General features: G+C 39.0%; 2 protein-coding genes across 2 annotated transcripts; both read left to right on the forward strand.

Moving 5' to 3' along the window:
* The first annotated feature begins 2,832 nt into the window (after positions 1-2,832).
* rab5if (RAB5 interacting factor) lies at positions 2,833-7,741 on the forward strand. Its single transcript, XM_056386081.1, has 4 exons — positions 2,833-3,135; positions 4,178-4,281; positions 4,380-4,509; positions 6,073-7,741. The coding sequence occupies exons 1-4, from the start codon at positions 3,028-3,030 to the stop codon at positions 6,112-6,114; spliced, it is 384 nt and encodes a 127-aa protein (XP_056242056.1). The 5' UTR covers positions 2,833-3,027; the 3' UTR covers positions 6,115-7,741.
* A 1,394-nt stretch (positions 7,742-9,135) lies between these two features.
* dhx35 (DEAH-box helicase 35) lies at positions 9,136-17,605 on the forward strand. The gene is made up of 21 exons (XM_056385909.1): positions 9,136-9,259; positions 9,673-9,800; positions 9,935-10,027; positions 10,419-10,496; positions 10,616-10,720; positions 10,799-10,860; positions 11,095-11,164; positions 11,341-11,400; positions 11,841-11,953; positions 12,043-12,139; positions 12,327-12,485; positions 12,906-13,116; positions 13,314-13,438; positions 13,682-13,736; positions 13,894-14,084; positions 14,185-14,262; positions 14,406-14,535; positions 14,697-14,778; positions 14,901-14,972; positions 15,154-15,265; positions 15,827-17,605. The coding sequence occupies exons 1-21, from the start codon at positions 9,220-9,222 to the stop codon at positions 15,863-15,865; spliced, it is 2,100 nt and encodes a 699-aa protein (XP_056241884.1). The 5' UTR covers positions 9,136-9,219; the 3' UTR covers positions 15,866-17,605.
* The last annotated feature ends 299 nt before the right edge of the window (positions 17,606-17,904 follow it).

Raw genomic sequence — 17,904 nt, forward strand, 5'->3', positions numbered from 1 at the left:
ACAAAATATGAATAGACATTCAGTTCATTCAGTACCACAGACATGTGGGTTAATCATCCGGCTGCTGGTCATGAACCTTCACACCATCCATCTCACAGCATCACAAGCCTGCAAACATCAGATGAAATCTTACAGTGATAGAAATGTATCCTAAAATGTCACTAAGTTAAAATTGTTAGGTTTAGAGAACTCATGTTGTGCCTTCATCAGCTTCTTTGTTTCCATCGAAGCAGCTGTCCTGACCCAGGGGAAAAAATTAGACTTTCGAAAACCCAGCTGACACACACTGAACCTGGGGCTGTTATGGGGTCTGGGACATGTTTAAAATCCTCATAGACAGGAAGAGAAAAATATTCATTACATAAACTCGACTTAATAGTGTTCAAGTAAATGCTGAATTGCCGAATATAATTTTTTTATAGACAAATGTGTTTTATGTATGTTTATTATGAAAGGGCCAGAAAGTCTTCCTGACCATATCCATATCCAACACTTATCTGCCCATTTATTAGTATATTACATTACAATTCAACAGCACCACACACTACAGCCTCCAAAATGTTCATGAAAACCCAGTCTCAAGAAAAAATGAACATTAGGATTTATTATTGCAAGGTAGAGTGCCTTACCTAACAAACTAGCACCTGAGTGAACAGTAAATGCAGGTCTCACATAAAAGTTGTTAATAACTGCAAATGTTACTGGAGTTTTAGCCTTTTTCAGACCACTTTCCTTCTCCGTGCACCTTGGAAAAATCCCAGACCCTGCTTCCTGTTAATATTAATCCACCCATGCCAGCTGTCAGAATGTACCATGGTGTAATTGTGGTTCTTGCATTTCTAAAAGAAGACTACAACATTTTACATTAATACTTAAATGAAAGTAACATTGTAGAAAAAACATGGTCCTCCTATAAAAAGGATACATACCTGGAAAAGCTTCTCAATTGCAGCAGCAATGACACATGGTTACTTTGCACTGGAGTATTAATATCAATTGAGCAACAACTTTTCACATAATGCATCAGGGTAACTGTAACTGTAAACTGCAAACACATCATATAAGATTATTCTCAGACTTATTATTGATTTTCCATTATACTGGGATTATTTTGCATGCATGCAATCAGACTCAAATTATACACAATGACACATCCCCCACATCTTCCTCCATGAGTCATGAGCTCAGTGGACTCAAAAGAGAAACTAAGATTGAACTATAGATGCACTTTATGTATCTTGTATTTAGGGTATTTGAGGAAAATATATTTATTACTACACTGATTCCACAGAATATGAGACCACATATATCAAGATACACACACATACTAATGCCCCTGAGCTTGAAAATAAATTGAAATATAACTTATAGTCTTTAAAATTAGTATTTTTAGATTTAGATTTTCCCAATGCACTCACATACATACTATCCTAGATTGATTTTAATTTCAGTGTCATTTTGTATGTCATCATATTTTGTATCCACTCTCAACTTAATTTAGTAAGTTTTAGCAATAAATTCATAGGCTTTCTTTTCTTTTATTGAATATATTTACTCAAAAGTAAAAAAAACATTTATTTGTCCATTTGGTTTTAGGACCGGGACTATGTGAGAGTAATCAATTAGAATAATTGACCGAATCACTCCATTAACACTACTTAATTAAGTGATATATCAATTCAGTTAAAATCAAGTGTTTGTGGTTTTCAAGTGATCAAGAGAGGCTGGAGCTGGGTACGACTTTGAGTGCAGTGAAGCTCATCATCATAAATGAAGCCCTCTGCTGGACAGCTGAAATAACGACACAAAGATCTTCTCAACTGCCAAAACACTTCAAGAGGATACATAATGAGAGGAAACATAATCTAAGTGAGCTTCAAAATATTTATTTGAAATTAACCACGCATTAAAAACTTACCATTGTCATTGCATTAAATCTGTAAACTAAGTAATGTACATGCATTTATTCCTCCTTATCCTTGTTTTCTTCTACCTTTTAAGTTCTTTAAAAATATACTGTCACCTGTAGTTGATTGTGTCAATATCCTTTGAATATTAACTAGTTGCTTTGTAGTCTTATGGACTTTAATACCGCTCACCTGTTGCTTCTTGCCATCCATCTAATATTTGTAGTGGAGCTGCAACAATTAATTGATTAATTCATTAACAAAAATTAATTGGTAATAATTGGTAACAATGTGGAGTATGATCAAAATTGTTGTAATTATTCTAAGGAAAATGCCCAGATTCTCCGGTCTCACAAATGTAGCCTAAGTACTTTCTGGTTTTATTAGTCTTCTATAAATGCAAACTGAACATCTGTAAAGCTCGAACAATTAATTTCCTTATCAGACAATTATTTTCTTTAATACTCGATTGTTTAGTGTGTAAAATGTCAGAAAATATTGAATGAATATGAAAACAAATATACCATTATTATTCCCTTAAACCCAAATGAACATATTCAAATGTCTTTTTTCGTCAAACCAACAGCCAATTTTGAATGAAACCAGGAAATTCACATTTGAAAAGCTGGTACCAGATGACTTTTAGCATCATAATCAGTTATGATTTTCTGACAACTGACTAATCAATTAATCAGCTTAGTCATTTCAGCTCTAGAATACTGGTTGCTCAGGGAAATAATTAAACTGACATGTATTGTGTGAGTTAGTAGGTGGCTTTTTAGGAAGGTTAATCCAGTTAATCCTGGGTTAATCCCAGCTCTCCACCACTGGGGGTCGCTGTGGATTTTACAGTATCTGTCAATAGCGGCGCAGAAACGTCGCACTCTTTCATTGGCTGTTGGTGGCTGGGGTCAAACAATATTGCGCATGCGCAGCTGGCCCTACACGGTTAGCGACAGAAATCTGTCAGATCAGCGGAGCATACATTCCTGTAATACCTGCAAATATTTCACTCTACTTTTTTCTCCTAGTCAGCGCCAGAGACTTAAATTCAACCTGAGGTGTCGTCAGTTTTGGATTCTAACTTTTCGACGTCTGTAGCCGAAGGAAACAGCAAAGAATGACGAGCAGTTCAAAGCGGAAAGAAGAAAGTCATCTGCTGAATGGGGGTGTAAAACAGTCCACATGGACCAAAGCCTTCAGCAGTAATGCTATTTGGGAAGAGAAGGTCAGTCATTTGCCCTTTTCTAGTCCAACCATTATATCGTTGCATTTGCTTTCAAGTGCCTCAAAGTTATCAACGTAGCTAATTTATTGTCAGGTGTTCATAAAGACGGCTATAAGGAGCTAGCTGCCATGCTAAGGATTAATGTGGTTTGGCTGGGTTACCTGTCAAATCGAAAGATATACCATTAATTATCTCTGCGGTTTGGTCTTTGTCCAAGACAGATCAAGGAAGTCGACGACTTTTAAATAGTTGTTGGTGTTCATGACTCCCTACTCATTGAATTCAAGGTATCATGTCTTAGAAAAGCTTTTTAAATGTCCCGTAATGTCTTCTCACACCAGAGTGCTTTGCTTTTAAGTAGTCTAGGCCTAGGCTGCAACTAACGATTCATTTAACGATCTATTACTCTGGTATTAAATTTATTATTAAGTGTTAACTCTCTAAAATCTCAAATATAATATTGCAAAATTTCCATCAGTTTCACAGAGACCACGCTGACATTTACAATTACTTTTGTTGGTCAATCAATAGCCGAAACTCAAAGATATTATATTTAAACTAATGTAAAACAGAGAAAAGCAGCGAGAAAGTTTGAACAAGAGAAAGTTTTTTTACTCCATAAATTACTTTAAGGTTAGCTGACAATTAATTTTTTTGTTGATTGGCTGAATCCAGTGACATGTCTCTCTCGCATGCTTTCTGATGTTGTGTTAAAGTCTATTTCTCTGTCAGTTTATGTTTCCCAAGCCTTAACCCAAATACTTAACTTAAGTTAACTTGAATTAAGCCCCAAACCAAACCACAGAGGTCATTGCTGCAGGAAACACTTTTGACACAAGAGCAGTGACACATTCTCACTGTCTAGTCAAAACAGTAGATTATGCGTTCCTGTTGTGAACATTTGTTTCTGTTGAAGAAACAAGGGCTAGACCAGCCCTGAGTACCAGCATCAGGGCTCGATCTCACACACACACACACACACACACACACACACGACTCAGGTTGTTTTCTCTGAGTAAAGTTTCTGTGTTTCTTTTTACAGGACGAGTTTTTAGATGTGATTTACTGGCTCCGACAAATTATTGCAGTAATCCTTGGTGTGATATGGGGTGTTGCACCGTTGAAAGGATTTCTGGGAATAGCCATGTAAGTATTCTATACCATCTGTCACTGAGCCTGTCCATATCCGATTGTCCTAAAGAAACCACAGAAAATCTAACGGCTTCATGTGTCTGTCCTGGCAGATTCTGCATCATCAACGCTGGCGTCCTTTATGTATACTTCAGCAGCTTTCAGCAGATCGATGAGGAAGAGTATGGTGGCACGTGGGAACTCACCAAAGAAGGCTTCATGACATCTTTTGCTCTGTTTCTGGTGGGCATGCTAATATTTATGGAAACACATAGACTTTTTGCTTTTTAGTATAGCCCACATTTCCTCTCACTTCTTTTTCTCCGCTGTTTATTGTATAGAGTATAATATATGATAACGGTTCTCAGTACCACTGTTGCAGTTGTACTTGATGATTCACATACTAGAGTGATCTTATGTCGCCCTAAATGCTAGCTTAAACAAGACCTAGTCAATACATTTTTTTTGCTGACCACGATTACAATGGTTTCAGTCTGATCTGTTGTGACAGATGTAATCGCCTGCTAAAAGCTTACACTTCACTAAAACCTGACTCTTCACATCTAATACGTTAACTTGTTGCACCTCAGTGTTGTATTTTTGAAACAAGGGACATTATCTTTAAAATAATGAATGATAATTGTTCTATACTGTGTAGACTTTGAATGTTGTAGCAGAAAGGGCAGTGTACACCAATTTCAGATTGGTTCTTTTTTGAATTGTTAAGCTTTTCAATTTACCACTTTTCATGGTTTAAAAAAAACCCAAGATCCAAGTTGAAAGTTTTAATGAGTACAAGTACAATGATTCGTTTCAATTCACACCTTTAACCTGTAGCCTTTCAAGTCTGTCTTAAAACAAACATAAACAACAACAAAAATACAAAAAAGATTGAAACTTTGGAAGATACTTACTTCATTTGTCTAACTTAGACAGTTGAAGTATCAAAGAACAAAGACTATGGATTTTGTCACTTTCATTCGATTTGTATTAGGAAGGGATTTCTTCTTGGCCAGTATGGACAGGAGGAATGATCAAAGTGACCAGAAACTGGTTCAGAGTATGTGGAGGCATGCAAATATTGTTTTAAAATAGACTTGAAAAATTGTGAACCTTTCTATTAAGCCAGGCTGAGACTACAAGTACAAGAGTTTAAGGCTGATTTAACCCCATTTCACCCCTTTCCAACAATTGGAGAAGAAATCTGGTCCTGGACCTTGGTCAGTGCCGATGTTCAGCCCAGATTATCTAGTAATGTGAGGGGTTCACAGATCAAAACTAAACTTTTGGGAGTTAAAATCAGGATGATTTTGATTATGTCAGTCTCGGAGCAGCTCACAGTGTTCCCAAACAGCAGTAAACATTTTTGCTCTTGAGGCTAACGTTAGCTAGTTTACTACTGTTGAACTGACAGTTAAAATCTCACCTCCAGTTAACACTGAAGAATAGACACACTGTGTTTACCGCATCTCCCCACCCATCCATTATTCTCTACTCACTTTCTACTACTCAATTTCGGTTAGGTTAGGATTTCAAAACTCATGTAGTCTGAGGCTGGCTGTAGAGTATGAGTATATTTTAATTTCATTTAAGAATCAATTGTAGTGTATAATAGTCGTGTCATAATGCTGGGGCTAATCAACAAATTTTATTTCACCATATAAGCCAGTGTTTAATACATTTATGATGCTTACTGCAAATTCATGAACCTTCCCCATCATGCCATAACATGATAGATTCAGCTCTTTGTGAAGTATGTGATTTACTCATTAATCTCTGATGTGTCTTTGTTTTTGTCTTTACCAGGTGGTGTGGATAATCTTTTACACAGCTCTACATTTTGACTGAGAGGAACCCATAGGACACTAAATACAAATATTTCTGTTGAAGTAAATTGTCAAGACACAGGAACTCCATGACTTGAGGAGTGTCAACACTCCTACATACAGTATGACTTCTCAGTGTGCAGTGCATCATGGGAATCCTAGTTTGAATAACAAGATACTGCAAGACCACCGTGATGAACATGTTCAAATACGTCTTCTTAATTTGAGAGTTCTTTTTTAAGGTACTCTCCAGTACACTTCAATTTGTTATATTTCCTTCCCCATATCATCATCATCTCTGACAAAACAGTACAGATACAGAAAGCAGTTCGGCTCAGATTGGTGGCATTTCAATTTATGCTGGAACAGTACTTTGATATAACACAGGAGGATGCTTTCTCTTGGTTGGCTTACTACAGGGCCTTTCTTCTGCTTAAGAAGAGTGACATGAACACAGGTTTTTGACTGTAAAGACAACTCGTATGTGTATTCATCAAAGTTTTACTGCTCGCTCAAATTACAGGAACTGGGCAATAAAAAAAGTCTTGTCATTTAGTCATTATGATTCAATCCGTCTATGAGTGTTAAGTGTTACCTTTTTAATTTAGGGGCAAAACGCACCATATCAGATGTGCTACACTAACAGTAAGGGATGAATTCTGTGGCTTCACAGCAAAATTTCACTCCAAAATTACATGCTTGCCTTTTTGAGAAATTAATCTGAGCCTGAGAATAATATAGAAAGTAGCATGACAGTAAAGCGCCTTATAGGTTACTGTTAAGGTTACCAGCTACAGTATGTGTTTGGCTTCAAGGGTGGAGTCGTCCTTTTTCATGAAATAATAATATAGGTGATTCAGAACTTCATGATTGTTTTTTGTTTTTTTACTCACTAGATATAAGCAAGACATTTTTGAATGAAATCTGTCAATTGTAATTTCTTCTAAAGGGTCTGGTGTCCAACTAAATGTGAAAAAAAATCACAGCTCACCACAGCTGAAATCTCACTTGAGCTCATTTTAACATCAAAACAAATGCTGGTTGTAAGATACGTATAACAGCTGATATCCAATCCCAATGCCAGTATCTGCTAGCAGTATCCATGCGCTGTAACTTCAGTCAGGAACTAATCGCCGTCTAAGTAATCTGCTCATCCAAATTAATTCTTGCAAATGCAAAGAGGGAGGAAACATGCATGTTGTGTTCAGAAGCAAATGTTCAAAGATTTAACCTGGCCTGTGCACTGCCATGATTTGCTGTTCGTATATCTAGATGTCATTTATTAATGGCATTAGTTAGGAGGGTAGAAATAATTTAAATTTATTGTTTTCTCACATGTAGCTTCCAGATCAAAGTCTTACCTGTTGTTTTGGAATTAATTTAAACTTGTCTGTAAATTCTGTACAATGTCCCTTTTGTCAAATCCACATTGTATTACACAGATTTATTTGTACTTATGTTATATCTTGTTTGATGTAACATATTTCTCAGTATTTTATAGTGAAGAACTTTTAAAAACAGTTCTTTCAAAGTTATTGTACTGATACTGTTATATTAGATATGCAGCTGGTTTGAAAGGATTGTATTTTCTGATCAAATCTTTTGGGAATCATTAAACATGGGCTTTATTTGGCCTCCATTTTCAAAGAGATGGTATCTTGTTTATTGAAATGTCAGCTTTTGTCAGTTGATTCATTTGGGCGTTGCTAAAAAATTTGCATCCGCTTTCACACTGGACTAAGCTGGTGTTATGAAGAATAAATGCAGTTGTCACTTTAGTTACTCTTCCTATTGAAACACTGGCCAGTTGAGCTGTCTTTGTGACTGAAGCTCCAGCCATCTGTGCCCCAACAATGAACACTCTTAAAGTCACTTAGATCTTTTCTTCTTGCAATCTTGATAAAAAATCAAGTGGGTTCAACATGTTTATACATGCCACAGAGCATGAATGGATGTTCATTGCTTAATTGCAGTGTTGGGGAAGCTACTTTGAAGGCACTGCTTTACAAGCTACCAATTACTTACTACACACTGAAAGAAGTTGAACTAAAAGTAAAAGCAAAAGTACCCAATGGAGAAATCTAGGTTAAATAACTAAAGCCACTTAGAAAAACAGTAGATCAAACTACTTTGTAAAAATTCTAATAAAATATAATACAAAATAGCCACTTCCAGCGAAAGATGCCAGTCAGTTGAGTTTATTGCAAAAAGTGCCTACTTTTTTACAGGTCATAGCATAACATAAACCAAACATAAAATACTCCACTATTCAGGCTGAGATTTGGAAGATTTATCCATGATGACTTTGTTGCTGTATGAGCAATGAGCAACACCATCCTTGGCTTTTACTACACACAGTTCAAGTGTGTGGTGGTGACTGTTTATATATATGCATATATACATATGCATTGTCTGGGCATGTCTGGTCAAGGGGGTTCAATTACAGAAGAGAAGCAATGGTATAACAATGATAATAATTAGCAATAAAAACATTCCTTTCCTTTCATGTTCCAAAACTAATTTGTAGTTTCAGTAGTTAAATACACAAAAATGACAAAGAAAGAAATTTCACTACTTGAATCACAAAACACTTATGAATGTAGTTGAACTAGCAGCAAGCTACTACAAAACCTAGTTAAACTACTAGTTAAATTACATGTAGTTCACTGGTCCCCAACATTGCTTAGCCTAATTGTACATCTTCATTTATTAAGTTTATTCAGGTTTTTCCCATAATTTGTCAGTAGTTTGTAATTAAATTGTCATAATTACATCAACAAATCATAATGATTTCTCATTAACGTACATGTTCTCAACATGACATATCCATTTGTGTCTGAAAAGTAGTTAATGAAAGGGGTTCACCCAAAACTAATTGGTCATGATCCGGCTAATTGTCAGTGAGCCTGCACTTTTGCCGCTTTTGCTATAAGACTCGTTGCTATGACTACAGCTCACTTTTAACCATTTCAGATAAACCAAAAACTCCTAACTCGTCAAATTGTAGCTTGCAGCTGTTTTGAATCGCACTGACGTCACTCCTAAAATCTCTGGAAACCACAGATAGTGACGCAATCCGCAAAGAAAAAAAGAAAGAAAAAAAAAAACATGTGACGTAGAGGGCAAGATGGCGGCTCCCCTCGCCACGATGAAATTTTGGAAGCCGGGTAAGTACGAAAAAAATGAATAAATTAGGCATTTGATGCAACTTTTTCGGATTTCTGTTTTGCAATGTACAATTGCTAACGTGAATCGCGTAGTCTCGGTTTGACTGCTGCCTCCTTTACAGCAGCTACGTTATATCTGCAACCAGCTCAGTTCAGGCAACGTTAGCTCTGCGGAGTCAAAGTACAACCTGACAAAATTAAACGCGAAGACTATGAGGCAGAAACTACCACAACTACATGAATACATAGGATCAAAACGGCACCAGCGAAGGCGCTTTCATCGTTCATATGTGCTTCTTTTCATTGCATGGGGGCATTGCACTAAACCCTGGCAGTCATCCTCATACATCCTAAGCCTGCTTACATTTGAATAAAACAACTTATCTTCACCTTCACCATCTGCTCTGCCTCAGGGTCTGAGGCACCGGGGATCTCAGAGGAGCGGGAGCTCAACACAGAGACCACCGGCTCCCCCATCATATTCAACCCGCACACCGCCCTCTCTATAGAGAAACAACGACAGAAACTCCCTGTTTTCAAGGTTTCTCACCGCCCTCTAAAACATGCCTGAATGTAACTATAATGTGACAGATGGACTGAGTGTGCTTGCGCCTCTGCGGGTGATTTTCAATGACTTCTTTTAATGAGCTGTTTTGTGAATTGTTTCTTATCCAGCACAGAAACAACATCTTGTACTTGGTGGAGAGTTACCAGACGGTCATCATAGTTGGTGAAACAGGATGTGGGAAGACAACACAGATACCTCAGGTTATTATAATTAAACAACATTTTGGCACCATTAAATAAACAGCTTAAAATGAGTGGGAACTGGTGAACAGCAGTTGTCATGTCTACTCTGAAAAGGGCGACATACCCTCACTTCAAAGTCACATATGCCTCAAATATAATACGCACAAGGCACAACATTACCGCAGTGGACTGATAACCTTTATGTGGCTGAACTCCCATAGTGTTTTTACATGCCCTTGTCTTGATGCTTAGTAGCCTCTTTTTTTTTTTTTAGCAAGGTTTGGAGCACATCAGCTTGAGCTTAATTTATGCAGAATGTGCTTTTCTGCAACATCGACATCTCCATCTCATGCTTTGTACTCCTCTTCTTTTTTGGATCTACCTTCTCTTTTCATCTGACTCTTTTCAGTACCTGCTGGAGGCTGGCTGGGCAGCAGAGGGGAAGGTGATTGGAGTGACACAGCCTCGGCGTGTGGCTGCTATCTCTGTAAGAGCTCTGCTGATGTCCTGTCACTGCTCAGCTCCTACGTTGTTTTAATGTGCTTTCACTGCAAGGACACGTGCTTGCTTCAGATATTACATTTCTCCCCTCTTTCCTGCTGGTAGGTTGCAAACCGTGTTGCAGAGGAGCGGGGGGCCCTGCTGGGACATGAGGTGGGGTACACCATCCGATTCGATGACTGTTCTGATCCCCATGCCACAAGGATCAAGGTATTCCCCCGGCAAATGTGTGCGTTTTTTTCCTTTGATTGGTTCCTTACAGTATTTGACTGTCCCTGTGTCCATCAGTTCCTTACAGATGGCATGCTGGTGCGGGAGATGATGGCCGATCCTCTTTTGAAAAAATACAGGTACATGATTGCACTTAAGCCATTACATAGGCAGATTACGCAGCAGATATTTTGACTTGTCATAGTGTGGCAGTGAGCCGGCGTGCACGATGCCACCACCATGAAAGTGAAGCAGCTAAATGAAATTGTGCTTTTCCTCCTATGACATGTCAAAATGTCTTGCTTTTGTTGTCAAGATTGGGTTGGAGCCACTCTTGGTAACGCTAATGTTCTTTGTTGTGCTGTTATCCCCAGTGTGTTGATGCTGGATGAAGCACATGAGAGAACCCTGTATACAGACATAGCCATTGGTCTACTCAAGAAGGTAATGTCAGCTGATGCTGTCAGCGGATTCAAACTGAACTGTACTGCATAACTTTCACCTAAACTTTAATTACTTTACCAGCCATGAAAATATTCTTACAAGTTTTTTTTTTTTTTTCTTTATTTCTGACTCTCCACTCTGTTCGCGTTGTTACATTTTCTGACTCTCTTCAATAGATTCAGAAGAAGCGGCGAGACCTGCGGCTGATTGTGGCCTCCGCCACTCTGGATGCCAAGGTGACTGCATCATTAAGATGAACAGATATGCTTGATTAGCGAGAAAAGAGAAACAAAGACAGACACGGGGAAAGTTGATGTCAGGTCGGATCACATTGTACTGACATCTGCGATACACTGATAAAAGGGAGACACAATCAGGCCACAACTGCACTCAGCATTAAACAAGTCAGCTGAAATGCCACATCAGACATCTACTGTACTTTCTGTTTTTAAAAAAAAAAAAAAAAAAAAAAGCTTTTATCTACACATGCAAATTACTTTGTTGTACCGCAGTACTAAGTTGCATACTTTTTAGAACGTCCGATTGAGGGCAGCAAGAGTATGTCATTCCTTTGATGCTGCAAAACATTTGGAAAATGCCATTTGATGAAAAAAGAAAAGAAGAAATCCCTCCTTAATGCTCTTTTTACCAACTGTAATATGTCTTTCATCTGAAGAAATTCCATGACTTCTTCAACCTGAATGAGACTGCGGATCCGAACAAGGACACGTGTGGTATTCTGACAGTGGAAGGACGCACCTTTCCAGTGGACGTCTTCTACACTGTCAGGTACTCAACACACACAATCGAGTCTGAGGAAAAAGTGTGTAATTTGTGTACGTCTTTTCAATTTTGCAATGTCTTTTGTTCACTCTCAGTCCTGTCCCAGACTACGTGAAAGCCACAGTAGAGACAGTGATGAAGATCCATGAGACAGAAGATGATGGAGATGTCCTGGCTTTTCTAACTGGACAGGTTAGTGGCCATATCTTTAATACTACTCAACCTTTATTTAATAACTTCTTTTTGACAGGAGGGTGTGGATTGTACACCAGCATCCCATTTGTTATTTTATAACTATAATGTATTGTGGTCAATCTTTTTTCCCCGTCTTTGTCTTAATTGTCTTCTCATCCTTTCTCCCTTGTATTTTTCCCCTTAGGAAGAGGTGGAGAAGGTGGTGTCGCTGCTGCAGGACCAAGCTAGGTCTCTGTCACGATATGGCATGAAAAAACATCTGAGAATTTTGCCCATGTACTCTGGTCTACCATATGCTGAGCAAATGAAGGTCTTTGAGAGGGCGCCTTCCTCTGTTCGCAAGGTGAATCCTGCCTGTTTTTGTGCATTTTGTGCATGTACAGAGAAGAGGCATTTGATGTAAAGTTTGCAGTTCTGTCATTTTGCATATGGCCCATAACTCTAAAAGATCAAAATATAAATACACCAGCATGTATTACCGCACTTAAATGGGAGTTTTTTGGCATGAGAATCTAATTAATAAGAACAATAGCATAAAATCATGAGTTACATATATGACCTCCATTGCAGGTAATTCAGCCATATTATGTTAGAAGTGAGGAAATGAACACATGGTTCCTACAGCATAGTAAATTTAAAAAACACAGGGCCTTCCTCCAGAGTATAAACACTACAGACAGGTGTTGACACAGGAGGCAATGGTAGCCACTAAAACGTTGACATTTACAAAACATCTGACTTATTCCTGTGCTGTTTCCTCTAGGTTGTGGTGGCTACTAACATAGCTGAGACCTCCATCACTATAAATGGAATCGTATTCGTCATCGACTGTGCGTTCGTGAAGCTGCGAGCCTATAATCCCAGCACTGCCATTGAATCACTGGTGGTCACCCCCATCTCCAAAGCTTCAGCCAGTCAGAGGGCTGGGAGAGCCGGAAGAAACCGACCTGGAAAATGCTTTAGACTTTACACAGGTATGTGCGAGTTTGCAGGAAAAGAAGAAAGATGATAAGTATAGAATATCATCTGTTAGGGGAAATGTGCATTGTTAACATTTCTGGCAAATTGTCGTCGTCTTTTATCCTCCTCCCTCGACTGTCTCTGCTTGTTTTCTGTCGCTCTTTGTCTTTTCCCTCCCCGTGTTTGTTATTGCCTCTGTTCCTTTCCTCAGAGGAGGACTTTGAGAAACTGCCTGCCTCTACTGTGCCAGAGATGCAGCGCACCAATTTGGCCCCTGTCATCCTGCAGCTCAAAGCATTAGGCATCGACAACGTGCTGCGGTTCAGCTTCCTTTCTGTGAGTAGCTCCCTTCGCATCCACAGGGTGGCTGTGTTGTGTTCATCCACTGTGAAAGGAATTGTACTTTACATTTGAATTAGCGAGAATGGCCCATTGCCTCACGGAAGAAAGAAAATGTACACAAACCATAAAATGAATGCAGCCGTTGTCTGTTTGTGCTTTTAAAGAATCTCACTTCATTATGTAAATATGTTAATTGTTGGACTTAACATGATTTTTTCATTTGTTATAATTTAACAGCCTCCTCCAGCTCAGACCATGGTCCAGGCTCTGGAACTTCTCTACGCTCTGGGAGGTAAGAAACACAGGGTCAGCAGGGATGTAAAGTAAAAAAGCATTTTATCCTTCAACAGAAAGACTAATGTTCAAAAATATGTGTTGTCAAGCATCTACAAGCTAAAGCGTCCTTGCACAAAATGCAGAATCTCAACCATTTGCATGTGTGTTGGCAGGTTTGGACCATTACGGCCGTTTGACCGATCCCACGGGTGTGCGGATGGCAGAGTTTCCTCTCAGCCCCATGTTTGCCAAGATGCTCCTGGAGTCAGGGAACTTTGGCTGCTCCAAAGAGATCGTTACCATAGCAGCGATGATGCAGATTCAGAATATATTTGTTGTGCCACCCAATCAGAAGAAAGCTGCCGTAAGTGAAGAACAGGCTTTCAAAAGGAGCATGTTGTATATTTGGAAGGAATGCTTTGTCAGCATAACAATTATCCCACTTTTGCTATCTCACCCTGCAGGCCCGAGAGCACAGGAAATTCGCAGTCGCTGAAGGAGACCACCTCACCATGCTGAATGTGTATGAAGCGTTCATTAAGGTATAGTGTGTTGTGTGCATATGCATATAGCTCAGTGAGCGGCAGAGAAACACTTTGAAACGCTGTTGTGAGCCGAGCAAAAGTCGGGGATAAAGTCGACTCAAAATCAAGACTGTGCGACTTTGTCCTTTTCTTTCCTGCAGCACCAGAAGAGCTCCCAGTGGTGTCAGGAACATTTTCTCAACTACAAGGGTCTGCTGCGGGCCGTGACTGTACGAGAGCAGCTGCGGCGTCTCATGAACAAGTTTAAGGTGCCACGGACTTCCAGTGAAGGTATGCGTGTGTCATGTTTATCTTATGTAGCATGTGAGGGTCATATCAACTGAACAGACTGAATGACATGTTCTGACAAGGTAATGGCAGAAGCTGGTGACAATTTTTTTTGTTTTCAGCTGTTTGTTTTTAGTCTTATAAAAGTATATTTTTTCGCACAGGTGATCCTGATGTGATCCTGAAGTGCATTGTATCTGGGTTTTTCGCTAATGCAGCCCGCATCCACCATTCTGGTTCCTACAGGTGAGAGAGCCAGTTGGTCAGTTATCTCTCCTCAACTGGATGTTTAACTTTTCTTATGTATTATTGTTTCTCTGTTTGCATTCGTTCAAATCGCATAACACTCTCTGTTTTTGCTTTACTAGGACTTTACGAGATGACCGCGAGCTGCACATCCACCCCAACTCTGTGCTTTTTGGAGAAAAACCTCCAAAATGGTCAGAACACATTCCTCGCGCATTGTGCTACTGCTGTGTCACAAATATGGTGTTTTGCACAATGATTTTCATTAGTTCCTTCATTCTCGTACATTTATGGGATGCAGATATTTAAGTACTTCAATTTCAAAATGTTTCCAAAAGCGACACTTAAAAGTATTCCACATTGTCACCTCTCCAGGGTTGTCTTCAATGAAGTGGTGCAGACATCAAAATACTACATGCGCGATGTGACTGCTGCTGAGTCGTCCTGGTTGGTTGAGTTGGCCCCTCACTTTTACAAGCAGGCCAAGGTAGGCCAAAGAAAGGAACACACACACATGCGTACATGGCTGCAACTGTTGTGAATGATCTTAAAGGTCCCATATTGTATATTGTGAGATTTCCTTGTTCCCTATATTAATACTGTGAAAGTATCAAAGCGCTCAGTCCACAGAAAAATGCACACAGCCTGTATTCAGAAACTGTGACTTAAAACGAGCTGTCAGGACAGAAGAGAGGCTCAGAGCCTCTCCTCTGACTGGCTCATCGACCTTTTGTTCTTAGAGCTCCAGAGAGAAGCTTGAGACAGGAGATGTAAAACTACATTGACATGGTTTCTGGGTCTTAAAATCACAAATATATCTTCTTATTGATATCAGAACTTAAAATAAAACAACAGAAAAGTGTAATAAAAAAAAAAAAAAACTTTTAAAGGTCAATTCACAATAGTTATAGTGCTATGTTAAATAATGTGTGTTTGTTTTTTTCATGATATGCTCTGAGGTTCTGACGCCACCATTTAGATGCTTTAATAGTCTGCTAACTTTGCTGCTACTTTGATTTAACTCTTTCCTGCTGCTTTTCTCTTTCAGCATGGTTCACTGGCCAGCAAGAGATCCCGGGTCCTCTAAGTCTTGCCATCATTTCACCACAATAAGACAGGAAGACTCATTGAACTAAATGGAGAAAAGCCCTCTCAAGTTGCCACTGTGCCCCTCTCCACTTCATTGTATATAAAGATGTAATATATATTTATTGTCCATGTCCACCTGCACAGCCCTTCCACCCTATGTGGCCATGCTCGAATGGGATTAAGTGGATATATTTTTAGTGCTGATGTTAACACATGTGACTTGCTTCGTTTGAATGTGTCTGTCTTCCTTTTTGGCAGCGATGTAGTTTATATATGATCCGTGAGAGTAAATGATGATGAATGTGAGATGAGTCCAGGCTGTGCCTGATGTGTTCATTCACGCATGGTCATATAGTTCATTCATACTTGTACATAGTCAGAACATCCTGAGGTCCAGGGAACAACTCCTGTGCCAGAGGCCTGTCCATACCTGGTTCTACCTGGCTTCATTATTTTTTTAATTGCTGTATTTTTTCCAGTTGCATGATAAATAATGGAAGATGATGAAATGTGAGGATGTTTCCCTTTGAGAGACTTATTGTTTAGTGTTTTTGGTTAATTTGCTCACCCCATACCCTGGGTGCCTTTATGTTTTTAATTGGTTCACTTTAACTTTAGTTTTGATCTCTTAAACTTTCTGTTTGTAGTGGTATATATTTTCAGACATGGAGAGGGAAATGCATTTCTTTATATATATATTTTTTCTTAGTCAACTTTCAGTTTTTACATCTAACAATGATACTGTGAAAGGAGTGCTTTACTTTTGGATCCTCGTTTTCCATTCTGGATTGCCACTTAACTACAGTGTAGCTCAGACATAGTGGCCTTGTCACCACTCTGTGCCAGTTTTCTTTATCAGCCTATTTCACATTTCATTTTCAGATGGAATGTGCAAATACACCCAAGCATTGTAAACGAAAAGCTGTGAAATCAAAACTACAAATGAAGTGCCATTTCCTGCTGTGATGACATAAAGTGCATTCAGACATGCATCCAAAGCCTCAAAGAAACAGTAGCATTTATCAGATTCCAGCCATCTCTTTGGCATCACAATTGCCTTTCCTCTTATGGTTTGTCTCACTTTTCATCAAGGCAGTATTGTTCTTTTCTTTCCATGTTACCATCCACGTCTAGCTGGTGTTCAGTAAAATGGCCGGTTACAGTATTTGTGATTTCCATTCCACATAGACTGCATGTGTCCTACCGCTCTGCTTTTGTCTTAATTTGAACTTTATGGTTCTGTTTGTCTTCAGAGGTACTTGGCCCTGAAAGTGTCAGTGAGCAGTATATTAAAAGGTTTGTCATTTTACTCTGCTGGGATGTACTTTCAAACCAGTAAGGTCACTGTCACCCCATTTTACTTCTGCCTGCATGGTCTTTCGTAGAACTTGTTCTTGAGGTTACGACTGTAGATTCAGTGAACCTGTAATCAAACCACAGAACAACACACCATACAGTAGATAGGTAAACCAACTCAAATTAGATGGATATACAAAAGTACCTTTGCATGTTAAATGGTACTCTGATGTAGATCTATACACTTAAGAACACCTCGTAGACTTGTTGCAAATGAAAACATTTGCGAGATGACTTGTTTATTCTCATTTGTGCTGATACTTCAGCGTATGTATGCAGCCAAAGCAGTAATCTGTAGACCTGTGTAAATGCTCACCTCTGAGATAAAAACTCACCTGCCATTTCTTCCTCACATCCTCAAATAAAGCCTTATTGTCATGCAGCGTGTCGGCTTTTGATTTCTTTATTCACTGAGCTACTGCTGTACTTTTTATGCAGTGTATGCTTTTGCCAGGCGGTGTCACTGTTGTACCACAAACAGGGCCTAAGCATAATGATTAAGAAAATCATCAGTGTCTGTATGTATTTGTTCCTGATTGTGGTTAAGTGTGTAACTTTAAAATGGCTGTTCTTGCTGAAGAAAGGCCTTTGTTTTGTGAGCCATTTACCCATTTGGAGATACAGTATGATGAACATATGAGTCTAACTGCAGTGATCTGTTAATATGCAGGAAGTAAAGTA

This window comes from Seriola aureovittata, chromosome 9 (assembly GCF_021018895.1).
Source record: "Seriola aureovittata isolate HTS-2021-v1 ecotype China chromosome 9, ASM2101889v1, whole genome shotgun sequence".
NCBI lineage: Eukaryota > Metazoa > Chordata > Actinopteri > Carangiformes > Carangidae > Seriola > Seriola aureovittata.

Coding starts and splice junctions, on each gene's coding strand:
- dhx35 (XM_056385909.1), top strand. CDS start 9,220: ATGGCGGCTCCCCTCGCCACGATGAAATTTTGGAAGCCGG. Junction 10,497..10,615: donor GGCGTGTGGCTGCTATCTCT/GTAAGAGCTCTG, acceptor TCCTGCTGGTAG/GTTGCAAACCGTGTTGCAGA. Junction 12,486..12,905: donor CGCCTTCCTCTGTTCGCAAG/GTGAATCCTGCC, acceptor TGTTTCCTCTAG/GTTGTGGTGGCTACTAACAT.
- rab5if (XM_056386081.1), top strand. CDS start 3,028: ATGACGAGCAGTTCAAAGCGGAAAGAAGAAAGTCATCTGCTGAATGGG. Junction 4,282..4,379: donor GGATTTCTGGGAATAGCCAT/GTAAGTATTCTA, acceptor CTGTCCTGGCAG/ATTCTGCATCATCAACGCTG. Junction 4,510..6,072: donor CATCTTTTGCTCTGTTTCTG/GTGGGCATGCTA, acceptor TGTCTTTACCAG/GTGGTGTGGATAATCTTTTA.